Source organism: Oryzias latipes, chromosome 10 (assembly GCF_002234675.1).
Source record: "Oryzias latipes chromosome 10, ASM223467v1".
NCBI classification, from domain to species: domain Eukaryota; kingdom Metazoa; phylum Chordata; class Actinopteri; order Beloniformes; family Adrianichthyidae; genus Oryzias; species Oryzias latipes.
In genome coordinates this window covers 16,492,054-16,514,442 of record NC_019868.2, presented here as the reverse complement: position 1 = coordinate 16,514,442, position 22,389 = coordinate 16,492,054, and the positions used below count along the sequence as shown (strand labels likewise).

General features: G+C 37.6%; 1 protein-coding gene across 1 annotated transcript; it reads left to right on the top strand.

Annotated features, from left to right (window-relative positions):
* Positions 1 to 215: 215 nt before the first annotated feature.
* LOC101160174 (alpha-2Db adrenergic receptor) lies at positions 216 to 4,239 on the top strand. The gene has a single exon (XM_004073313.3). It carries the CDS (start codon positions 627 to 629, stop codon positions 1,893 to 1,895), a length of 1,269 nt encoding a protein of 422 aa, XP_004073361.1. The 5' UTR covers positions 216 to 626; the 3' UTR covers positions 1,896 to 4,239.
* Positions 4,240 to 22,389: the final 18,150 nt, after the last annotated feature.

The following is a 22,389-nucleotide window of genomic DNA, read 5'->3' as shown; positions in this document are numbered from 1 at the left end:
CTTAATAATATAGTAATTTTGGGGGGACTTTAAAGTCATGAACACGTAAAAGAAATTCTGTGTGAAAATGACGGAAAGGCTCAAAGAGAGAAAATCCACCAGAGGTTTGGTCTGAAGGAAAAACTGCTTTTCTCAGAAGTCAGAGATCCAACTCTCCCTATGTGTGCGCCCCCCCCCCCCCTTTCTCTCTCTTTCTCTCAGTGATGTCACCTCAGTCCCGTGAGAACGTTCATTCCACCCGCAGTGTGCGTCTCATGGCCCTCTCCATAGACTAGCTATTTGCCAAAACGCAAAAACCGACCATTACGCACAGACAAAGTGGAGCGCCATTCGATCGGGGAGCCTCTCCGCACACTTTTGGAACTTCTCACTCTCGTCGGGCTTTGGGAATAGAATGTAGTTTGAGTCTGAAGTATCTGAAGGACTTCTAATGAAGGACCTGCGTCTTCAGGGAATGGGTTCGGACCAGGCTGCGCTCCGTTTGTTCTCTCTGGAGGGTTACGCGCAGCTACTCGCCATGCACTAGTAAATCAGCAGAACGCGCCCTGCAGAAACTGTTTCTGAAAAGAAAAATACGGGGTGCAAAATACCCAAAAAATGATGCCAACGGACTGTACGCAGCAAGAATGGATTTAAGCCATTTTAATCTGCTGGTGGAAAACGTCTCCAGTGATGAAAACGCCACCGACGCGCCGTTTATTCTGCCGCATACAGAGGTAGCGACTGCGCTCATCATCCTTGTGGTTACTGTGATCATTTTGGTCACTATTGTCGGTAATGTGCTGGTGATTGTGGCGGTGCTGACGAGCCGGGCTCTCCGTGCGCCCCAGAACCTTTTCCTAGTCTCTTTGGCATCTGCGGACATCCTGGTGGCCACGCTGGTCATCCCCTTTTCTCTAGTAAACGAGGTCATGGGTTACTGGTACTTTGGAAGTACTTGGTGCGCCTTCTACCTGGCTCTGGATGTCTTGTTCTGCACCTCATCCATAGTGCACCTATGCGCCATCAGCCTGGACCGCTACTGGTCAGTCACCAAAGCGGTGAGCTACAACCTGAAGCGCACGCCGAAGCGCATCAAGTCGATGATTGCCATCGTGTGGGTCATTTCTGCTGTCATCTCCTTCCCTCCCCTCCTCATGACCAAGCATGACGAGAGGGAGTGTCTGCTGAACGATGAGACTTGGTACATCATCTCCTCCTGCATGGTCTCGTTCTTCGCTCCGGGTCTCATCATGATCCTTGTTTACTGTAAGATTTATAAAGTGGCGAAGCAGCGCTCCTCCACTGTGTTCGTGGCTAAGAACGGCCTGGAGAGGCAGCCGTCTCAGTCAGAGACTTGTTTTGTCCGGAAGGACCGGTTTGAGGCTGAGAGCCCGAGCAGCCAGAGCTCCGGCAGCCAGCAGCAGCGGCAGGGCGAGCTGGATGACATTGACCTGGAGGAGAGCTGCTACTCCTCCTCGGATACTAAACCGCGCCACAACCGCTTCACCAAGCGCAGGAAGGTGGAGGGATCGGACTGCTGCCCGCCGCAGAGCTGCCGCCTCTCCTGGGCTTCAGCCCGGGCGTTACAGCCCTACCCGGAGCAGAAACACCCACCCGGGCGACAGCAGCTGGCAAACAAGACTAAAGTGGCCCAGATGCGCGAGAAGCGCTTCACCTTCGTGCTGGCTGTGGTGATGGGGGTGTTTGTGCTCTGCTGGTTCCCCTTCTTCTTCACCTACACCCTCCACGCCATCTGCAGAGACAGCTGCTACATCCCCGGCGCCCTTTTCAACCTCTTCTTTTGGATTGGCTACTGCAACAGTTCTGTCAATCCCATCATTTACACGATTTTTAATAGAGATTTCAGAAAAGCCTTTAAGAAAATCGTATGCAGAACTTCAAAGCGCACATAAAAAGGTGTTTACTTTTCATTTTTTGCCCCCATTAAATTGGATTAGAAATGTAATATTATTGATGTAGTGCCCCATCATTATACTGTAACCATCATGAGAAAAAAGTCCAGTGTTGTGTAGCAGTAAAGTCTTTAAATAAATTGAATCTGGTGCAGTAATGCAGAAATATTCATTGCTCATTTCAGCTGTGAGGCTCAGATGGAATCATTTACCTGAAATAAGGTTTAATAATTTATAGCTTGGGAAATTGTAGTTCTTTTTTAACACAAAAGGACTTGCAAACCTTCACATTACAGATAAAAAAAAATCATCTTTGCAGTTCAATAGATCTGTTTCATTCAAAAAGGTTCTGGATCTCAAAGGAAAAGCAAGAAGCTGATGTCCAGAGCTGGCATCCATTTCACAGAAAGTGCTTTGTGTTGAGAAAAACAGAGACATAATCCCCGTATGACCAGCGTAGCAGCAAATGCATTTAATCCAAAAAAGAAAAAAAAATTACTATCAGACGTGTAGCAACAGGCTGAAACAACACCAGGTACTTCACTGTTATAGCCTCCTTCTTTGCTGCAAGCCTCTCAACTATTTTAACTGAGCAGTCAAACTTACATAAGAGTCTGATTTCACACTAACTCACACCAGAACAATGACCAGACCATGTGGAGAGTTTTGCACATTCAAAAGACATTTTTCTCTTGGAATTTTTCTGTCAACAATTTACGAGTTGACATTAATCATTAAAGCCTCTGGTACAAAAAAAGTTTTTATTATCCATCAGTCATCTTGGAATAAGAGATTTCTTTCCTAACATCCCTTGATTGGTGGTTGTAATATCCTCTCCGCTTCCCACCCAAATTACATGTCCATTTATTGATGGTAAAGCTGGACTTGCATTGCTGTAAAAGGAGGGAGCTTAGTATCCGTCAGCCAAATCTCCTAAAATCTCTGCTCCCAAAAGCTGGAATTTTAGAGGAAATCCAGAACGCCTTTCATTATTAAGATTATTTAAACTGTGTCTCAAAATAAAAGGCAGCAGAAAGAATTCCTATCACTGCAAATCTTGATCGTAAAACAGATTTTGATGTTGAGACAAGCTTTAGGAAAAGGGTGGTATAAGTGCTATGAAGGCCATATTTAAACGTGACGGCAGTGTGTGGTCTAATGCATCACAGTGCTTGCATGCAAAAGGCACTGCACTTCTCTGGGAAATAGGTGGAGAGCAAGTGGAGGGCTGGCCACTTCCAGATTAGCCTATTGTCTACATGGGGGTGCTGAGGAAAAAAAATACACTATTTATATCGCCTTAGGAATGTCTTCAAAGCACTCCTCCAGCTCAGTGGCGCCTTGCCAGAGATAATCACGCCGTCTGAGGGGTGTCATGCTCACAGAGAAATATCTGAGGCAGTTTTTGGTGAAGGATTCATGAGGGCATTGTTTAAATATCACCAAGGGAAGCAGGAGGGAAGGTGGTTGCATGTTTAATTTCCTCTTGATCTGCACCGCTGTTTTATTTATTAGCAAAGAAAGTTGAAGAGAATCTGCACTTCTGCAAGGGGAGAAACTCTATCAAAGGGATTTGGGAACTTAAGGATCAAGCGGAAATCCAGCCGCGCTCACGGATAAATTGGGGTCTTCAACTTGGACATCTCAAGCAGGAAGTGAAAGTTATTGCGGTCATGTCTCACAGATGTTAGACTCTAATTCCTCCAAGGAGCGGTCCTCGTGTTTCATTAATCAAGCTAGAAATGTTTACATGAAAGCTCATTTGGCATTCTCTTACTGACAGTGCACTGATTAGTATCTGGCAGAAAAAAAAACCCCTCCCTCGTTGAATCCCACTTCCCTGTAAAGTTGTTTTCACATCGGTTTCCCCCGCTGCAGCAGGAGCGAGGAAACTCCCTTGTCAAATACACCTCTGTCCATGTTTGTGCACGAAACAAAGCTCTCATCTTGTTGCACGTTATTACTTTGCTTTTGTTTTGTTTCTGCAGCAAAGCAAAGAAAAATAATGGGATGTAGCATGGAAATCTTCATGGAATACACAAAAAAGTGACTCAATCGGTAGAAACTTTACTCTCCTCAGTATATATAGAGCGCCAGATGTCAATGAACAAGAGTAAGGGTACACACTGTGTTGATCCACCCCAAAAATATAAATATAAATGAAAGTTAGTGAGATGATCTCCTGTATGGATCTGTGCTGAACCTGGAGGTTGTGCAGTGTTGCTACATGTATGTATTGTGTGTAATTTTACAACTTCCTTAGAGTTTTACCTTGTAGTCAGAGTTCCAGCAGACAAATTGTCACGTCGCCTTGATGTTCATCAAATAAACACTCTCATATTTACTTTCTGACTCAAGGCCGTTTTGACGCTGTCGCTTTGCAGTCGACACTTCCACCTGTCTTCCATTGATCCCGATCGGTAAACAAATGTAGAGATCCTCATGGAGGATACAGTACCTTTCCAATGGTCCTAAACTCTCGTCCAAAGCTTTTATCAGCAGATTGAGCTGAAATTGAAATGTTGCAGGAGTGGGATGATGAAGGAAAAACGCTTTCTTTATGGCAGAAGAGTGACGAGTTAGAGGTCCTTAAGGTCAGGGAAGAGAAAGCCTATTTGTGCTACCAACTGTTAGAAAATAAACGCTTGTTAATGTTTAGTGATGAGTGCAGCACAAAGATGAAAGAAACAGTTTCTACTTGTCTGCTCCATTACTTTGTCGCTTGCTGCCGTATCTGCGGATAATTGCTTTTTTTCAATTGTCTGAAGCAAGATAAGGCGCTGATGGAGAACAAGGCCAAGATTCAGAGAGAAGAGCCGTTTTGTTATTAGTGTAAATCTGCTGGTGTCAAGTCAGGGTGGAACGGCAGCTCCCCCACTTCAGCTTTCTTTGTCTTTTCTCTTTCTCACTGCAGCTGTGTCAAAGTGAACCAGACAGGTACAAAGGTGAAGACCCCAGTTACATAACAAGGTTTTGCGCTTGAACGTGCATGTTTACATCCTGCACATGTCTTGACAAACGACATTTTCTTTGTGTTTTGGAAACAGAATTATTATGAAACAAAGATTTAATGTTCCGTCAGTCAGGTTCTGTGGGCGGGCGATCCACGGCGCTGAGGATTTGAAGCTGTATCCAAGAAAATACAGTTTGTGCTCACATTCTGTAGTTTCCTCCTCCAAACTTGGCGATCTTATATTTTTTCTCAGCCTTACAAAAAGACCTAAATATTTAATATTCTGAAAACAAAGGGAAGCAGTTGGTAAAGACACTTAAAATACCTAAATGATTTAGAGAAGCTTTCTCGCTTCACATTAACAATATAGTCACTTTTAAAGACTGTACACATTAAAAAATCAACAAAAAAGGTCAAAAAGGTGCATTTATTAAAATAGTCAGTATTTGTATTTAAACTAAAAAGAATGAACATTTTGTTTGTTAAATCTGAAATAATTCTGGATGTGTAAACTTTGTGACCTGTTATTTATGTGTTATGCTTGTTGTGAGAAAGTTAAAAAGTAAAAAAAATAAACAACATGAAAAATGTCCCGAGCGATAAGCGAATCAACAATTTAAGTAATGGGGGCATCAGAAAATGAGCAAAGTTTTTTTAAAATGTATAGCGTTGTGTAATCTTTTAAAAACACGCAAACACAAAATAATATTTACAGTTATTTAAGGAATAAAATCATAATTTTTTGGTTTTCAAACATTGTCAGACATTTTAGAAGAAGAAAGAATAAGACTGTTATCTGGGTTTTTTCAGGTCTGGAATAAGAACAAAGCATAACACAAATTTTCAATTCAATTCAATTCAATTTTATTTATACAGCCAAAATTCACAACAACAGTTATCCCAGTGGGCTTCGTGCCGGTAATTGTAAGGTAAATCAAAAAGGATAATAAATGCAAAGAATTCAATAGGATAATACTAAAACTTTAACTAAACAGACTAAGCTAAACTGGACATCCGTGCCTTTAGACCCTACACGGTAAGGAAAAAACTCCTAAAAAAAACGGAATCCTGAAAAAAAGAAGAAACCTTAGGGGTGCCCACATGAAGGAGGGATCCTCCCCCAGGACGGACAGGCGATGTTCCAGAACTCATAGAGAGAATTAGCTTATCTAACTCTACTACCACATATTCAAAGTCCAGCAAATGATCTTCATCCAGATTTAGTTTGGGGGATGGCTGGGGGCGCGAGACGAGCCGTCTCAATGGTTACGTATATTCTTAATACGCATCAAAACACTAACAGAGCTGCTTCATCAAACTATTCAAACTTAAACTCCATTCAAAATAATTTTCCATATACATGTTGCAAAGATGTCTCTGTGTTTCTCAAATTTGGGGTAAATCAGAAGCATATTAGCTTTCTAATAATTATAAAAAATGCAATGAAGGAAGCCAGAGTTTGCTTTAGTATCTATGTTTCAGATCAAAATATAAATGTACATTTACTTATAAATAAAAACAAGACTTTTATTCTAGTCTCTAAATCAACATTTAGAATAGTTGGCTCAAACTTTTGCTGCCACATGCAACTAAAACGTGTGAGCTGTAACTTTTAGGAAGGACTTTTCTTTCTAAGGAAAATGAGTGGGAGGGGTTTATCCACATATATATAATCAATCTCAAAATCCAAAATGTAAAAGTATCAAATTTACCAAACACTTATGTTTGCCATCTTGCATCTCTTAGTTCTAAACAATCTCCAAAATGCATCAACACATTATGAAATGCACCAGAAATGAATATTTGAATAAAAAGCAGATTCATGAAACAAGGAAAAAAATGTGTTGCCTTCTGATTTTGAGACAATTTTTATTTACAATTTCATGTTGTTGTTTCTTTCATTTTCATCCTATTAAGAAATTTCTTTGTTGTTTCTCTGATTTTTCTTTTAGGTATTTATATATAATGAGAGACCCTTCATGAAAAAGATTAAGTTTTCATCTCACTAAGCATTTACAAGGTAAAAGAACAACAAATAGTTATGTCATTTAGTAAAGGAAACACATTATTTGTAATACAAAAATCATTCGTCATTTTGTTTTACAGTTCGTGCAAAATCCTTAAAGTGCCACTTCAAACTGTTCCACAAAAAATCCACCCGTTTTCTAGTTTTTAGAGGTGTGTTATCAACAGCAGCACCTTAAATTGCCTTTAAACTGTTGAATGGACTTCAAATCACTCAGAGCCCTGATTCTTGAGATATGACACAGGGTATTTTAAAAAATAGAAAACAGCAGATTGCTTTTCCAAACTTATAGATACCGTATACCATAAATGCTTGCAAAAAGAACAGATTACCAGGAGGCTTTAGTGTCATTTAGAACTGTTTTGAAGCTGTGGTTTTTAAAACAGACGGTTAGATGAAGGTGACGCAAGCAAGACTAGATGGAGACCTGTTTGGACAGGACAAGAAAAGAATAAAAAGGTCTTGGAGGATGTGCATTCTCTGTAGTAAATGCATTTGATTACTGTTTCTTTGAAAATTAGTTGATTCTGAGAAAGTTTCTATTAATAGTCTAAAACTTTATAGACCCACTCCATGAAAAATCGTGTTTTTGGGCGTTTTTAATGTGTTCTTGTGTCTTTTTTCTCATAATGGAGAACATAAATAAAAGAGTACAAGAATTAAAAATGTGTATTTAAGAATTTAAAATTGTGAAAAATCCGCTTTGAAAAAGCCATCAGTTGTAACGCAGCAACTGAATGGTTTCCCTGGTCTGCTCTGCTCCATTCTTATGCATCTATTTGCAGACAAACAGATCTATTGTCTTCATTTTCCTCATCTGAGCTGGCTTCTGTCTCAAAACTGTAGGGCTGGATAGCTCCTATATTGCTCTTCATTCTTGTTACCACCAATGTTAGATTGGGGTTGTTAGGGACTGTAAGCTGTAAGTGTCGACAAAGGGATGATGGGACATCAATGGAGGGTTACTTCCGCGCCAACAGTCAAATGGAGACAACCCAGAGACAAATTTTGACTAATTCCTTCTACTGATATGTCTTAAAAAATTACAATTTTTTTATCTTAGCTAAAAATAGCATAATCATAGTTAAAAAAAAAACTGGAAACAATTTAACAACAGATAAAAATATAGTTGGAGTGGGACTTAACAGACTTTAATAACATTTTTTGCACTGAAATAGCTAGACCAACTAAATAAGCTAAACAGATACTGTAAATTCCGGGCTATGGAGCGCACTTGATTACAGGCTGCAACATAATTTACTTACACAAGCCGCACCTGTATATTAGCCGCACGAGCCTACGTTAAAACATGTAACAATTCAACTAATAGGTTGTACTGTCCCTTCCCCAAACACAACAAAACATCGAAGAGACGGAGAAGCTAACACAAATACAGAAATTGCCAGACATTTTTGTGCAATACTCAAATAAAAGCTAAATTAACTAAAACATTGTAAAAAATAAATAAATAAATAAAGTCCAAAATTGGCAGAATTACAATGGCCAATAATAAAACAAATAGTAACATGATAACACCAACAAACTACCTATAGTCAAATATTTTAAACAAAATCCATGTAAAGGTTTAATGCTTTATATTTTGAGGAAACTACACAAACATCACTTGGCTAAATAATGAATGAGCTAGTATAATTTAAAGCTAGGCAGAGGTTAAAAACACCAGAAAAGTCGAGGTGATCTAATAATTTCAAAGAGGCAAAGTCAATAAAGCACCAAACATTCAAAAAAGTTCCCTTTATTAAAGTAATTTCTATACCAGTGTCAGTTATTCTGTAAACCTGTGGTGAGCATGCAGGTCTAAATTCAGGCACAGGTGCTCATTAAGGCCGCCTGCAGAGCCTAATCATGACCACCTGTGCACAGGACACAGACTTGTGGAACATTGTCTTCTACGCTGCACAAAGCAACAAACAGAAGAAAATCATCATTAGCTAGCAAAGCAACTATTGGACATGAGAACCACAGGAAATAAAGCAATGCAGGGAGCGTACTTTTGTTTTGCTGCAGTCAAAAATCTCCAAATTAGCCATGAAACCTTTTTTAAATTTGGTTTGATTCTTTTTAGAGAAATTAAAGGGATTAGGCTTCAAATTTTGTAACTGGCACGATTTGAATTAAAAATATGTGTGAATGTTTACTAAACAGTCTATATTTTGCAAATAAATAAGGCTCTAAGAAAATATTCTGAAAGTATGACAAGTCAGTTTCTCTTAACAGGAGACATTTCCTGAATCTCTTGAAGACTGATTTAAAGACCCACTCCAATAAATAAAAAAATGTGTGTTTGGTGATTTTAACATGTTATTGCGGGCATTTTTCTCATGATGAAGGAAATACAAAGAACATTGGGCTTAAAATAGCATTGTTGAGCATCAGGAGCTGATGAAAAAATGTAGATTGAAATAGTTTGTAGCTGTGTTGTACAAGCTATAATCGGTGGAACACAAGCTCCCTGCTTCGTTCCACTCTAATGCATCCACTTGTAGACGACTAGATCCATGCACGTCTTCTTTTTCCTTGTTGGCACCTGGCTCAAAACTGTACGGTTGGATAGTTTTGATATTGCTACAATTTATTTTGCACCGCAAATTTTACTTTGGGGTTCAATTCAATTCAATATTATTTATATAGCCCAAATTCACAACAACATTCGTCTCGATGGGCTTCGGTAATTGAAAAAGTAAAACATAAAATCAAAAGGATCATAAATACATAGAGTTCAATAGGAGAATATTAAATTGAACTAACAAACTGACTAAGCTAAACTGGCATCCCTGCCCTTAGACCCCCCTTCGCAATAAGGAAAAGCTCCCAAAAAAAAACGGATTCTGAAAAAAACGAAGAAACCTCAGGGGTGCCCACATGAAGGAGGGATCCTCCCCCAGAACGGACAGGCGATTTACCAGAACTCTTAGAGAAGAATGAACTTATCTAAATCTACAACTACATATATAAAGTCCAGCAGACGAGCTTCATCCAGACAGAGTTGGGGGGACAGTCAGGGGCGCAAGTCGAGCTGGAGACAGGAACCACAGCCAGGTGTAGAAGCAGTAGTAGAGGCGAGCCAGAGACGAGGTACACGGTCAGGTACAGGAGCACGGATGAGCCAACTGGAATCTGAAAGCATTCCCACTCCCCAGGATGGGAGAGGGAAAGAGGGACAATACATGAATCCACCAAACAGAGGGAACTAAATGATGAATAATGATCAAGAATAGAGAAGAGAGGGAGGGTAGAAGTAGATGAGAAAAGAGGACAGAACCCCAGTGCACCATATTTGTAAGAGGCTGTAAGCTAGCAGAAGAGGGCATAAAAGACAGATGACAGGAAGTAGAACTGCTGCCGCTCTGCAGAAACAATGTCCCAGAAAACGACACAAGTTTTGGGATTTTTGCTACAAACTGCACAATCATAATTAAAAGACCACTGGGGACACTTTTGATATAAATCAAAGATAATAAGTGGGACTTTAAGAATAAGAGGAGCCACATCAGTTTTCATAGGTAACCACTGGATCACAATCAAGTCATTCCATTTTCCTTGCAATGTAAAAAGGTCCAACTTTAGAACAATAAATACTTTCTGACACTGTGATTCTGAGCAGTTCCTTTCTTCATTTCCATTGGTCTAAAAGATGTCTGGCTTACACCCCCCCAGAACCTTTTTAGTTGGAGGTTCAAAGCTTTATTTTCTTGAAATAAATTGAGTTTCTACACAGACAATTTACAGAGAAGTATTCATGGATTTTCAGACCAAAACAGTCAGCATTTGGTACTATGTTCACAACAGTTTAATGAGACAGCATAATTATATCCCAGGTCTTGTCCCAACTAGAGAAGACATTCTCTAGAGAGGAACACCCACCAAGCCAAAATATTTAACAAAGACAGTCTTCTTTCAAAGTATTGGTCCATTTATTTTTTATTTTTTCATGACATTATGACCTTTGTGTTTTCTCTCATGTCAACCTCATGCTGAGAAATACACTTTCAGTACGCTAAATCAAATCAAATCAAACACCTTTTTTCACCTTTGTGGTTAAATTTTACATCCAACATGAACGGAGTGCAGGTGACAACTTAAGAACTTCATCAATTTCTTTTTAGATTTGATGTCAAAATGGTGTTCAAATTGTTGTAGAACTGTCAGCTCCATGACAGGCTGAGTGGCCATATTCTAACACCTGTCAGGCGTGTTTGTCGCGCCCATTTGATGAGTTTCGTGAAAAATAGAGGTTCAATTACATCCCTTTTGACATGAATGACAAAGACCACAGAGCTGAAAAAAAGGTCTTTAAATAAACTCAAATCAATGGATGATGTGTCCAAAGAGTTAACCCATCTCATTTTTTATGGTCTGTCCTCATTCTAGGTTTGATGTCCTCCAATCCTGGACTTTAACTTCTTCCCATTATGAACCTAAGAGATAATGGAAGGTTTGCCTTTATTTAAACAGCTAGAATCCAAAAACTAAAGCTTATTACTGTATATACTTCTGCCTATTTCTGCAGTGTTGCACTTAGAGTACATTTTAAAGTTGAAGGTGCACTTGTAGAGCAAAAAATGGTGGAGAATCAACATAAAGAAACCATAATTCAAAGCAACCTTTCATTTCAATGGGGTGAACAGAAGTTTATAAAATTTTAATTCGATGAAAGAGAAGTTGAAGGCTCACCATCTGGAAAATGACCCGAATGAATACATTTAAATGGCTAAAACTGGCTGATGTGATGAGATACAATGTGACGAAAAAAGTACGCAAAATATCAAAATTATTTAGAGAATCTCAGTAGTTTGGTGGCAAAGCTGTCTAGTTAGGGATCATTTCAGACACAAGGACCTTTTTAGCATCGATTTAGTTGAATGCTAGATTTCTAGTCTGAACATGTAAGTCTTCTTTTTGCCCTCTTTACAATGACTATTGATTTGTCTTAGACTCTTGTCTGAGACTTGGTCAATCATCAGCAGTCTCTGCCTCTTCAATTTGGCGGCTGTCTCTCTGTCTTTTAGGCTGTGAAAGAAACCCGTGAACCCTGTTTGCAGGATCTTAGATCTATAGGTTGGGCATGGAGATCTAACCTATTGAGATGTAACCTTATTGAACTGCAGCCTACACAGTCCAAACTCATGACTGTTGGCTTTATTCATGCCCCCATGACACACTCAGCTGCTTGGTTGGCATCTGGTTTAGTTTGCAAAAGCAGTCCACTTTGCTTGGCTGGTTAACTGGAGCTGTAGGTTACCATCCATTTTAAAAATGGTGGGAAATGTCCTGATATAGTGAGAAGTTGAATGCTCTTGTGTTGGTCAGATGACTAGAAATACTTTCTTTTTGTACTTTCTTTTCTGATCAAAGCTGAACTCCACGCTCAAATGAGCAGCCGTTTGATCTGACTGTGAGAAAACAAAGCAAACCAGAGCCCAAAAAAGGTGAGCCCCTTTTTAGCATTCCCTGCTCATTTCAACTGAGACAGCAGGACTAGCCGAGTGTGAAAGTTCCCTAAACCCTCAAGGGATTATTCATTGGTCCTGGGATTGGTTAGTGACCTGATCAGTAACAAAACACTCACACAAAAATATGTCAAAGAGCACAAAGACAATCAATTAAACTAAACAAATAAAAATAATAGAAAAAAAATTGAAATTGAAAGAAAATTCTAAAATAAAAAAAACCAAAATAAAAATAATAGCTTTTGGAAAACAAAGGTAATTTCAAAAAAATCAAAATGAAATTTAAAAAAAATAAATTAAGAAGAAACTGGAAAAGGTATGCACCATGCGACATCGCTAACTGGATAAGGATGATTGAGTTTTGGCTTTTGAGTTTTTCCAAATGCGTCTTCAATGCGGCATACTTACACATTTTTTCTGATTAGTATGGAGCACACCTAGTGTCGCTTCATGCCAAATTACTTCTAGTTGAAATGATGGACAAACGAATGCCTCATCCCACATTTCTCTCATTGATAGGACAGGATCCTGCAGACTCTGTTACCCTGAACTGGGGGAATTACAGACAGAAAAAAACATGCTTTTTGGTTTCCATCTACTTACTAATGTTTAATCTAAATGCAGCAACTGCTTCATGTGTGTTTTGCATGTCTCTCAAAGTCTCAACAAGAAGATGTAACTTGAGTCCATTCTGGTGCTCACCTCAGTCTTGCACTGAAACAAATAGGTCAGATGGGGATGCATGCTGCTCATCTCCTCTTTGATATTACTGCAAAGACACACCCACCTTTAACACGCTGTAATGTGTTTGTCCATTCCAAGCACAGCCATATACACCATTAACGGCTGTATGACCTGTGACACACGGGGAACTTTGATGTCTAAAAACAGGGAGGAGACTGATGTCCCCATTATGCCATCAAGATGTGTCACAGCTGCATAAGAGGGGGGGGAAATATAGACAAACAGACTTGTATCATAGTGTTTAGAATTATGCAACAGTGGCTGTAGACTCATAAATGCATTTTTATAAATCATTTTGGAGATCTGTTACCAAAACAAAACCGAAAAAAATAATCTCAACCCACTCCAAAAGGTTGCTGAAACAACAAAAAGCTGATGCTTCCATCTATAAGGAAACGGCTGAAGTATCATCTGCAGAGTTTTGGCTGGCTAAAGAACCCCTCTCCACATTTATCAGATGGGTGCAGATATCCCAGACAGAGCTTGCATCTGCCAGGGGCTTCCAAGTACAGTGAGTGAGTCAATATCTTTTTTAAGAAACAGGAAAGGGCTCCAGCTTTAAAACATGGAGATTGTACACTGCACCGCATGCATCTGTTTAAAAACCAGGACTCCCTGTTGAAAATGATGGAAATTCTGACCGTTTTTTGATCAAAAGTCCTGTTTTGCCATTTTTCTTTCTTTTTGTCTGTTCTTGGGAATTGTTTTACTTTTCATGTATTCACAACAAAAAGAAACCATCGTGAGGGGCTCACATTTGTGTGTCACACTTCTACACAAGAGAGAGATATTGGTCATTACAATAATTGCATTCTCCCACATGTGGTTTTCTGGCATTTTTAACAGTTTTGAAAAGAGTCATTCAGGAAGTGTGTGTAACTGCCTCGTAATCGAGTGGAAACTGTTCAAATGCCGGCGCAGCTCCACAGCTTTCCTAATCCCGGATATGGGAGTGTGTTTAAGCCCTAGTAAAAAAAAAAAAAAAAAAAAAAAAAGGATAACAAGGTTTTATTCCTGTTCTTAAAGGATCAAGTTCCTATTACTGTATGTATAAAATGAAATATTTTATGGATTAACTCTGGGAGACAGTATACTTTCTATAAAACTAGTTATGACCTTGAGAAAACACTCATTATTCAGAGGTGCTGATCAATATTTTTGCTTTGATGTGAAAGACGTGAACTCACAGAGAATTCATGAGACTTTGCAGCTTCCCTCGCCAAAAAGGAGTGCTTTTTGTTGTTATTCACATCCGAGTTTGATCCCTGTTTCGGAGGAATAAAGGAAAAGACAAAATTGCAAATGCAGTGTTCTGCTGAAGACAGCTTATTGCTATTAAAGAGTCACAAATTTCCCCAAGGAGACAATATCAAAAGAGAGCAAACAGAAGAGTAAATATGGACTGAAGATTCATCCAATGATCAGATACATGATTCCAAAGAAAAACAATATTGCTCCACAACTGCTGAGTAAATAAACAGCTTCTGGTGAGCTAAAAACAAAGCTCTGCTTTCCTTACTGTTTACAGAGCTGCCTAAAAAAAAAGAGGATAAATAAAGCAACATCACAATTTTTGCACATTAGTTTACTCAGTAACAGCTGTAGTAAATTAGAGAGTATATTTAGAATTTGCATCTTTAATTATTGCTCTAAAGAAAAGCTGCCACAAAGTTAGCAAAAAAAGACCTTTTGATTTATTCCCAGAACCGTTCTTTGTAAGGAGAAAGTCTTTCGGGAACTGAGCTCTTTTTAGACAAAGTGCAAGTGTAAAAAACCTGGATTAGAACTGAAATGTGATATTCTTACAAACAAGTAGAAGTGCTGTTGTGTACGGTGTCTGGAGTAAAATACTAATACAGAGAGACAGTCTAGAGACGAGGATTTAGACATTTTCACTGAAACTTGGATTAATGCAGATAAAGAACACACAGGAACTGTGCCCTCAACACAGAAAACAGCTGAGAACAGGAAGCAAAACACCAAAAAAACACACAAGGCCAAATAAGAACAAACAAAAGATAGGAAAACCACTGAGAAATATAGTCGAATATTAGGGTCACCTACAAATTATTCATTCATTCATTCACCTTCTTCCGTTTTGTGACCTTTTGGGGTCACGGGGCTGCCGGAATCTAACCCGGCCACTTACGGGCGAAGGCTGGGGACACCCTGGACAGGTCGCCAGTCTGTCGCAGGGCCCATACAAATTAAAACTAATAAATACATTTACGAGAATAAAGTTGTAAAATTATGAGATAAAAAAGTCAAAAAATTTAAATAAAATGTTGCAATTTAATGAAAATAAACTTTTAAAATTTTGAGGGAGAAGTTGTAATTTTGTAATGAAAATAAAGTCGTACCATTATAAAATAATGCCAAAACATTTATGAGAATTTAGGCATAAAAAATACGAGAACAAATTAAAAAAAGTGACAGGAATAAAGTTATAATGTCATAAGTTATTACTCGTCACTTTACAAGACTAAAGCCATAATATTATTAGCCAAAAGGCAGTTTACTAAGAGAAATTAAAACAACAACAAAAAAACAGATTATGACTGAGTAGGCTATGAAAGACCTTTCCTTATAAAAATACATTTTCTCATATTTTCTTAACTTTATCTCTGTATATTGATTTAATTTCTTTCATGGTGGCCCCAATATTAGATTGTAAAAAAGATCAAGAAGTAACTCAAAGAAGGAAAAAAAGATAGGAAACATTTTACAAACATTCTACCTTTGATCCCACCACCCCTTTTTTCCATGTCCAGACAAGAAAGACTTAGCGCCAAATTTAGAATGTGTCTTTATCTTCACAATAAACACTTAAATAATCTTTACCTACGATAAGAAATAAAGGTCACTTACATTTTTTTAAGTGTTTAAATCAAAACCTAATTGTTAAAGCCTGAATGGGGGAAGTTGCATTCTGTACGATCCATGCGACTGCAGACATAAAAGTCGAGACTAATCACATAAGCACGGCCCCACCTTCTCTAGCCCTTCCTGAAACCCTGGAGGAACAGGAAATCACTCAGGTCACTTGCAGAAACCAAGTTCTCACAAATCTACAACTCGTCCACAGTAATCTGAGCTCAGGAAGGAGACTGTTTTGTTTTCTGGTCATCTCTCCTAAGCACCCATGAAGGAGGATAGGGCGTTTGAACTTGTTGCTGCATGGACAGTGTAGCAAAACTCCAAAGGGCAACAGGAAGTAATAACTCAAAGCAACAAGCTGATTGAAGGCGATTGCTGAAGAAGGAACAGCTGTGCAGGACAGTGGCCTCTCTGCATGTACTGGAGTTGCTCAATTCCACTGTGGCATCCAAATAAATGCAGAGGAAAAATAAAACAAGGGTAATGAAAGTTTGCTGATGGCACCCCAAGGAAATAGTCCTACAGAGAGAGCAACACAAACACAGAGACTGTTTATTTTTAGGACTTTTGCCCCCTTTCTGCTGCTTCAGTTCTCCTTCATTTTTCTATTTATCTCCCGGTTAATCACTTCACAAAATAAAATACAAGATGTGGGTCAAATTCATATTTATTAATAGCTTTATAAACATAAACATACCTCACAAACATACTCTCATTCATTTGAATGAGAAGGTGTTTCCAAACTTATATATATATATATATAAAATTGCCCCTCTCACCCTCCGCGGGTGGTTTCTCCTCCAAGCTCGGGTCCTCTACCAGAGGCCTGGGAGCTTGAGGGTCCTGCAGTATCTTAGCTGTTCCTAGCACTGCGCTTTTCTGGACTGAGGTCTTTCCAGGTATCTGTTGTAGCCACTCCTCCAGCTTGGGGGTTACTGCCACCGAGTGCTCCAATTACCACAGGCACCACTGTCAACTTCACTTTCCAGGCTTTCTCCAGTTCTTCTCTGAGTCCCTGGTATTTCTCCAGGGTATATATATATATATATATATATATATATATATATATATATATATATATATATATATATATATATATATATATATAATATATATATATATATATATATATATATATATATATATATATATATATATATTATCTATCTATCCATATATATATATATATATATAGATATAGATATATATATATATATATATATATATATATATATATATATATATATATATATATATATATATATATATATATATATATATATATCTATATCTATATATATATATATATATATATATATATATATATATATATATATATATATATATATATATATATATATATATATATATATATATATATATATATATATATATATATATGGATATATGGATAGATAGATAATATATATATAATATATATATATATTAATATAGATATAGATATAGATATAGATAGATGTAGATATAGATATAGATATAGATATAGATATAGATAGATGTAGATATAGATATAGATATAGATATAGATAGATAGATAGATAGATAGATAGATAGATAGATAGATAGATAGATAGATAGATAGATAGATAGATAGATAGATAGATAGATAGATAGATAGATAGATAGATAGATAGATAGATAGATAGATAGATAGATAGATAGATAGATAGATAGATAGATAGATATAGATATATATATACACACACAGTATGTAATGAGATGCGTTTGTTGATGTGTTACCTGTGAGTCAGGTATCAGTATCTGGATTTTGCTGTGAAGCATCAGTCTTTCACATTCTGAGTGAGTGCTTGGGTGGAGGAAAAGGCTGTTGAGAGCTGGGTACTTGGCATTGATCTTTCATCTTGCTTCAGTTTGCTAACACAGCCTGAATGCAAAGAAGGAAAAGAAAAAGCTATCTGAAATCTCTTGTTTCATTATATGGTTGGATTGATAATGTGGTTCTGCTTGACCTGTTCTATTAATAAAATAAATGAAACGACATGCTCTGCAAATCTTTGATTAATGCTTTACCTATCGGAAGGATTGCACTGCTTACACCAAGTTTTTGGACTCTCTTGGGAGTTTACTTTATTTTTTCAAGTTTTACTTTTATTTAAACTTTCACATGATGTTAATGCACCGTTTCCTCATAAATCAAGATGCAGGTCGGCACACCAAAGAAATGTCGATGTGAGAGGTTTTATAAATGTGACTTTACAAATGAATGTCAAAGTGTCCTATAAATTAGTGGTTCGTTCCTCTAAAAGGATCTTTAAAATATTCATGAGAAATGGGAAAATACACAAAAGTAAAGGTTTTGTTTTTTAATAATTCATTTGCTTTGGAGTAATTAGCTGTGATGAGTCCACATTGCTGTGCCATTCACATGTGTTGGTGAGACTTTAGCTCACTGGGTGCAGCAGCCTGTCTGTTTGTTGATTTCAGTTGATTTTTTTAAGTTTTTTCAGTTGACTGCATCCCTGGACACCTTACCACCCGCTAAAACTATTAATAAAGAAAATAATCTGTATAAAAAAATAAAATGTGAGCAAACCAGAAAAAAGACTAGCCCTTAAAAGACTATAACTAAAGAGAACTCTACGTATAACAAGGCAAACCAATAATCACAAAGATACGCCTAATTATACTGTGGGCGGTTAAAAATACTTACAGGCACTGAGTTCAATTTTTAAAAGTTTTATTTTTCCACCTTTTAATTCACCTTCACTTAAACCAGCAAGTGCAACAAGAAAAATATATTGTGCGTCAAATATGTTGACTATGCATTTAGTGAAAAGTAATTTTAAGGTATATAAGTTTAATTTTATTTGCAAATAATTGGCAAATTATTAAGATTCAAAGTGTCCATTTCCTTACCTGCCCACTAGATGTCATCCAGTTGATGTCTGGAAGGAAAATACATTAATGGGAGCTGTTGGACAGTGAGGTGTGCTGTCAGTGTGTGACAGAGGGGCTCCAGGAGGAGGGGGGACAGCGCAGAGAATCATCTTTGACCTCCTTCATGGTTGTGACAGACTGATAAATGAGGTCTGACAGGAATCTCTATAACCATGATGTTTTCAGGCGACACGGAGCAGAGGTGAAGAAGGCGGAGGATTTTAAGTATGAAGAGTCCAAAGTCCTGAGATACAGAGAGTGCTGGAAATAGGAGAAGAGAAATGTGTAGTTGGAACAGAAGAAGGAAGGTTTCAGGTGTGGCAAAAGAGTGTCAGCAAGAATGAAAGGAAAGGTGATGACTGTGGTGAGAGCAACCATGTTGCCGGATAAGAGACTTAGAGAAAGAGACCAGAGGCGGAGCTCCAGGTAGCAGAGCTGAAGATGTTGAAGTCCTCTTTGGGAGTGACAGGTAGGATCAGAAAGGAATTTGTCAGCGGGACCAGCTATGTGAGAGGATTTAGAGATAAGTGCATGAAAGCAGATTGATTTTTTTGGACATGTTTAGAGGAGGAACAGTAATGATGCTGGTAAAAGGATTCTAAGGTTTGGAGCTACCAGGAAAGAGGCAGAGGAAGCCCAAAGAGGTTCATGGATGTGGTCAAAGAGAACATGAGGGTGTGATTGAGGAGGTTGCAGAGAGAAAAAGCAGGAGATGGAGGCGGATGATTCTCTGTGGCTCCCCTGAAAGGGAGCAGCCCAAAGACAATGTAGAAAAAGTTCCCGTATTAGAAAAGAACCTTAATATTCATCAAACTTTTTAATATTCTAGTTTACCCACAGATGTGTGAAGAATACATTTGCAGTGTTAAATGGTTAAATTTTGACTTTTAATTTAATTAAAGAAATAACATTTTTTAATCATAACATTTTTGAAGGCATGCTCAGCACCAGAACTCAACATTTTATTTATTTGTCCTTTCTGCTTCCCCGTCTTGTTTACAAATTCTTGCCAAAAGTTTTATGCGTGATGATAACACATTTAAATGTCATTTCTCTGAATTCTTTTCAAACTTTTCTTTGGAATTGTAAGTCAGCTGCACTTTTTGCATAAAATATTGTGTGACTTGGGGGTACAGAGACTGTAGAAAAACATTGCAAGGTTGACGTTGAGTATGAGATTTAGTAAATCACACTGGACATGTAAATGCTTCAATAGTTATTTGGGTTTGTGACCAAGGGGGTGTCCGTATCATTTTGCAGAAATGACCTAATGGTGTTACACGTTGATGGTTCACTGTTTAAACAGCTTCCTGAGAGAAACATAAAAATGCATCATTGTTGATACAGACAAATTCCTGTGGGAGGGGCTTCAGGGTTCAGTTACTATTATTGTAAACAATATACAAGAGACAAGTGTAACAAGTGTAAACCTTCTTAAAATGAAAGCTAAACATTGATTTGAGAAGCTTAATTAATATAATAAGCTGAACAATGACTGAAAAAATGTTCCATAAAAAGTGAATTATATATTTATTTCATTTTTGTATTTTAAATATTGGTGCTATAGTGTGCAGAGCTCTGATGCTTTTGTCTGTGGAAAAAGCTTTAGGGGACTCGCAATGTTTCCTGTTTTCAAGTAAATGTTCCCAGTTTCCTTTTTCTTTACCATCTTCAGTGGGATTTTCCTTTTTAGTCTGCTTCTTTGACACTAACAGTGAATTGTGTCAGTTTAAAAAAGTAACTTGCTATACTGTCAGCTCTGATCTGTGTGCAGAAGATGAATAGAAAAGGGTAAAAATGAAGATATTTGCAGGAACTAACAGCATTCCCATGTGTTGTAATGCTAAAATGCTGCATAAATTCATGCTCATGCAATGATCATTTACATAATACTAAAGCAAAACACTGAAGGGAACTGCAAAGGGTAATTGTGCATCAGATTGTCTACCTTTTGGACGTGGCGCATTGTAATTTATCACAAGCACTCTATCATATACCTGCATGTGCATTTTGTGTTGCAAATGCATTTTTTAGCCTACTAACTGTGGAGTTTCCGTTTCAATCAGGGAATATTTTTACACACAGACAGCCATAAAAAAATGAATTCTTCAGTGGCTGGGTCCTCTATTTGACATTAGAATCAATGTCTTGTTATCCTTTTGTTTGTCTTTTCGTTCATTTGTGTTCAGATCAAGTCTTATTTGGCTTTGACTTGCTGACGGACATTATTTTACATTTATCTATTAATTTCCTTCCCTATCTTTAGCCACCATGTTTCCTTAACAATTCTTTCCACTATGCAGACCAATTGATATTTTTGTCTATAACCTTTGACAGTCTTGCATTATAAGAAGCGCTTAAGCTTCTTTCCATCTGTCTTTCTGGATAACATTCTCTATCCCATCCGCTCTGTCTGTCTGTGTCTGCTGCAGTGTGAATACCACAATGGAACCATGGATCTCCTTCAATTATGGATCGAGAAATACATTTCATGGGGTTTTATTTGCTATGTGGCCAACATTTTAGGCTTAAGCACCATAGAAGACACCTGCAGGAAAATGTAGTTTGGATGATCTCCAGGAGGTGTAGTGACATCCTGATTGATAAACATGCATTTAATCCAAAAGGGGGGGGAAAAACGCAAAAAATTTTGACATTGCGGTCGTCTGCAGGTATTGTGTATAAAGCAATCCAACTCATTCATAATGCATCATCACAGAACAGGGGCCCATTGGTGAAAACAAAAGAAAAAAGTTAGTGTGACAAAAACCTTCACCTTCACCGGGAAAAAGGATGCTGTGCAGCAGAAATCGGCTCTGAGGAGATAAACATTGTGGTGTACTGTAAATAATCCTGTTACATGGAAACAGATGCACATCTCTGTCACATCTTGCCTTCCTAATGCAAAAAAAAAACATTATAGTTTACTTTTTTGACATATTTTTATTGTTAACATGATGAGAAACCTCCAGCTGTTGAGATGTGCTTCAAAACAAAATTTCAGTCCATAAATCTCAAATAATTAGAAAGGCTGCTGTTTGGTATAGTCCAGAGACTCGGTTTGATTAAAAAATTGAAGGTGAAATGACATTTATAACAATTAAAAATAAATGGATTCTTAGGTAGGAAAATGGAATTAGTATATTAGGGTAAAAATACAATTTAAATTCTGTAACGGCAGACATTAAAACTTTCTATAAACACAACAAAAAAAGTTTAAATACTTGAATTTAAAATGACCAAAATTCATCTTAGTAACTAATAATCTGGGGGGTTGTTGAATAAACTTAAAGAGAAATCAATTTAATTGCTAAAAGCCAGGTTTGAAGAGGAATTACAGCTTCTTTAAATCAATTAAAGGAAATAAGATTTTTTTGCATCATGATGTCCTGCTGCCTTTAACATGTCCAACAAAAATATTTGTGAAACTTTTTGTGGGATAATTCAATCAAAATAGCTTTTTAAGTTAAATGACAAAAAGATACCATGTTTTTAGACTAAATA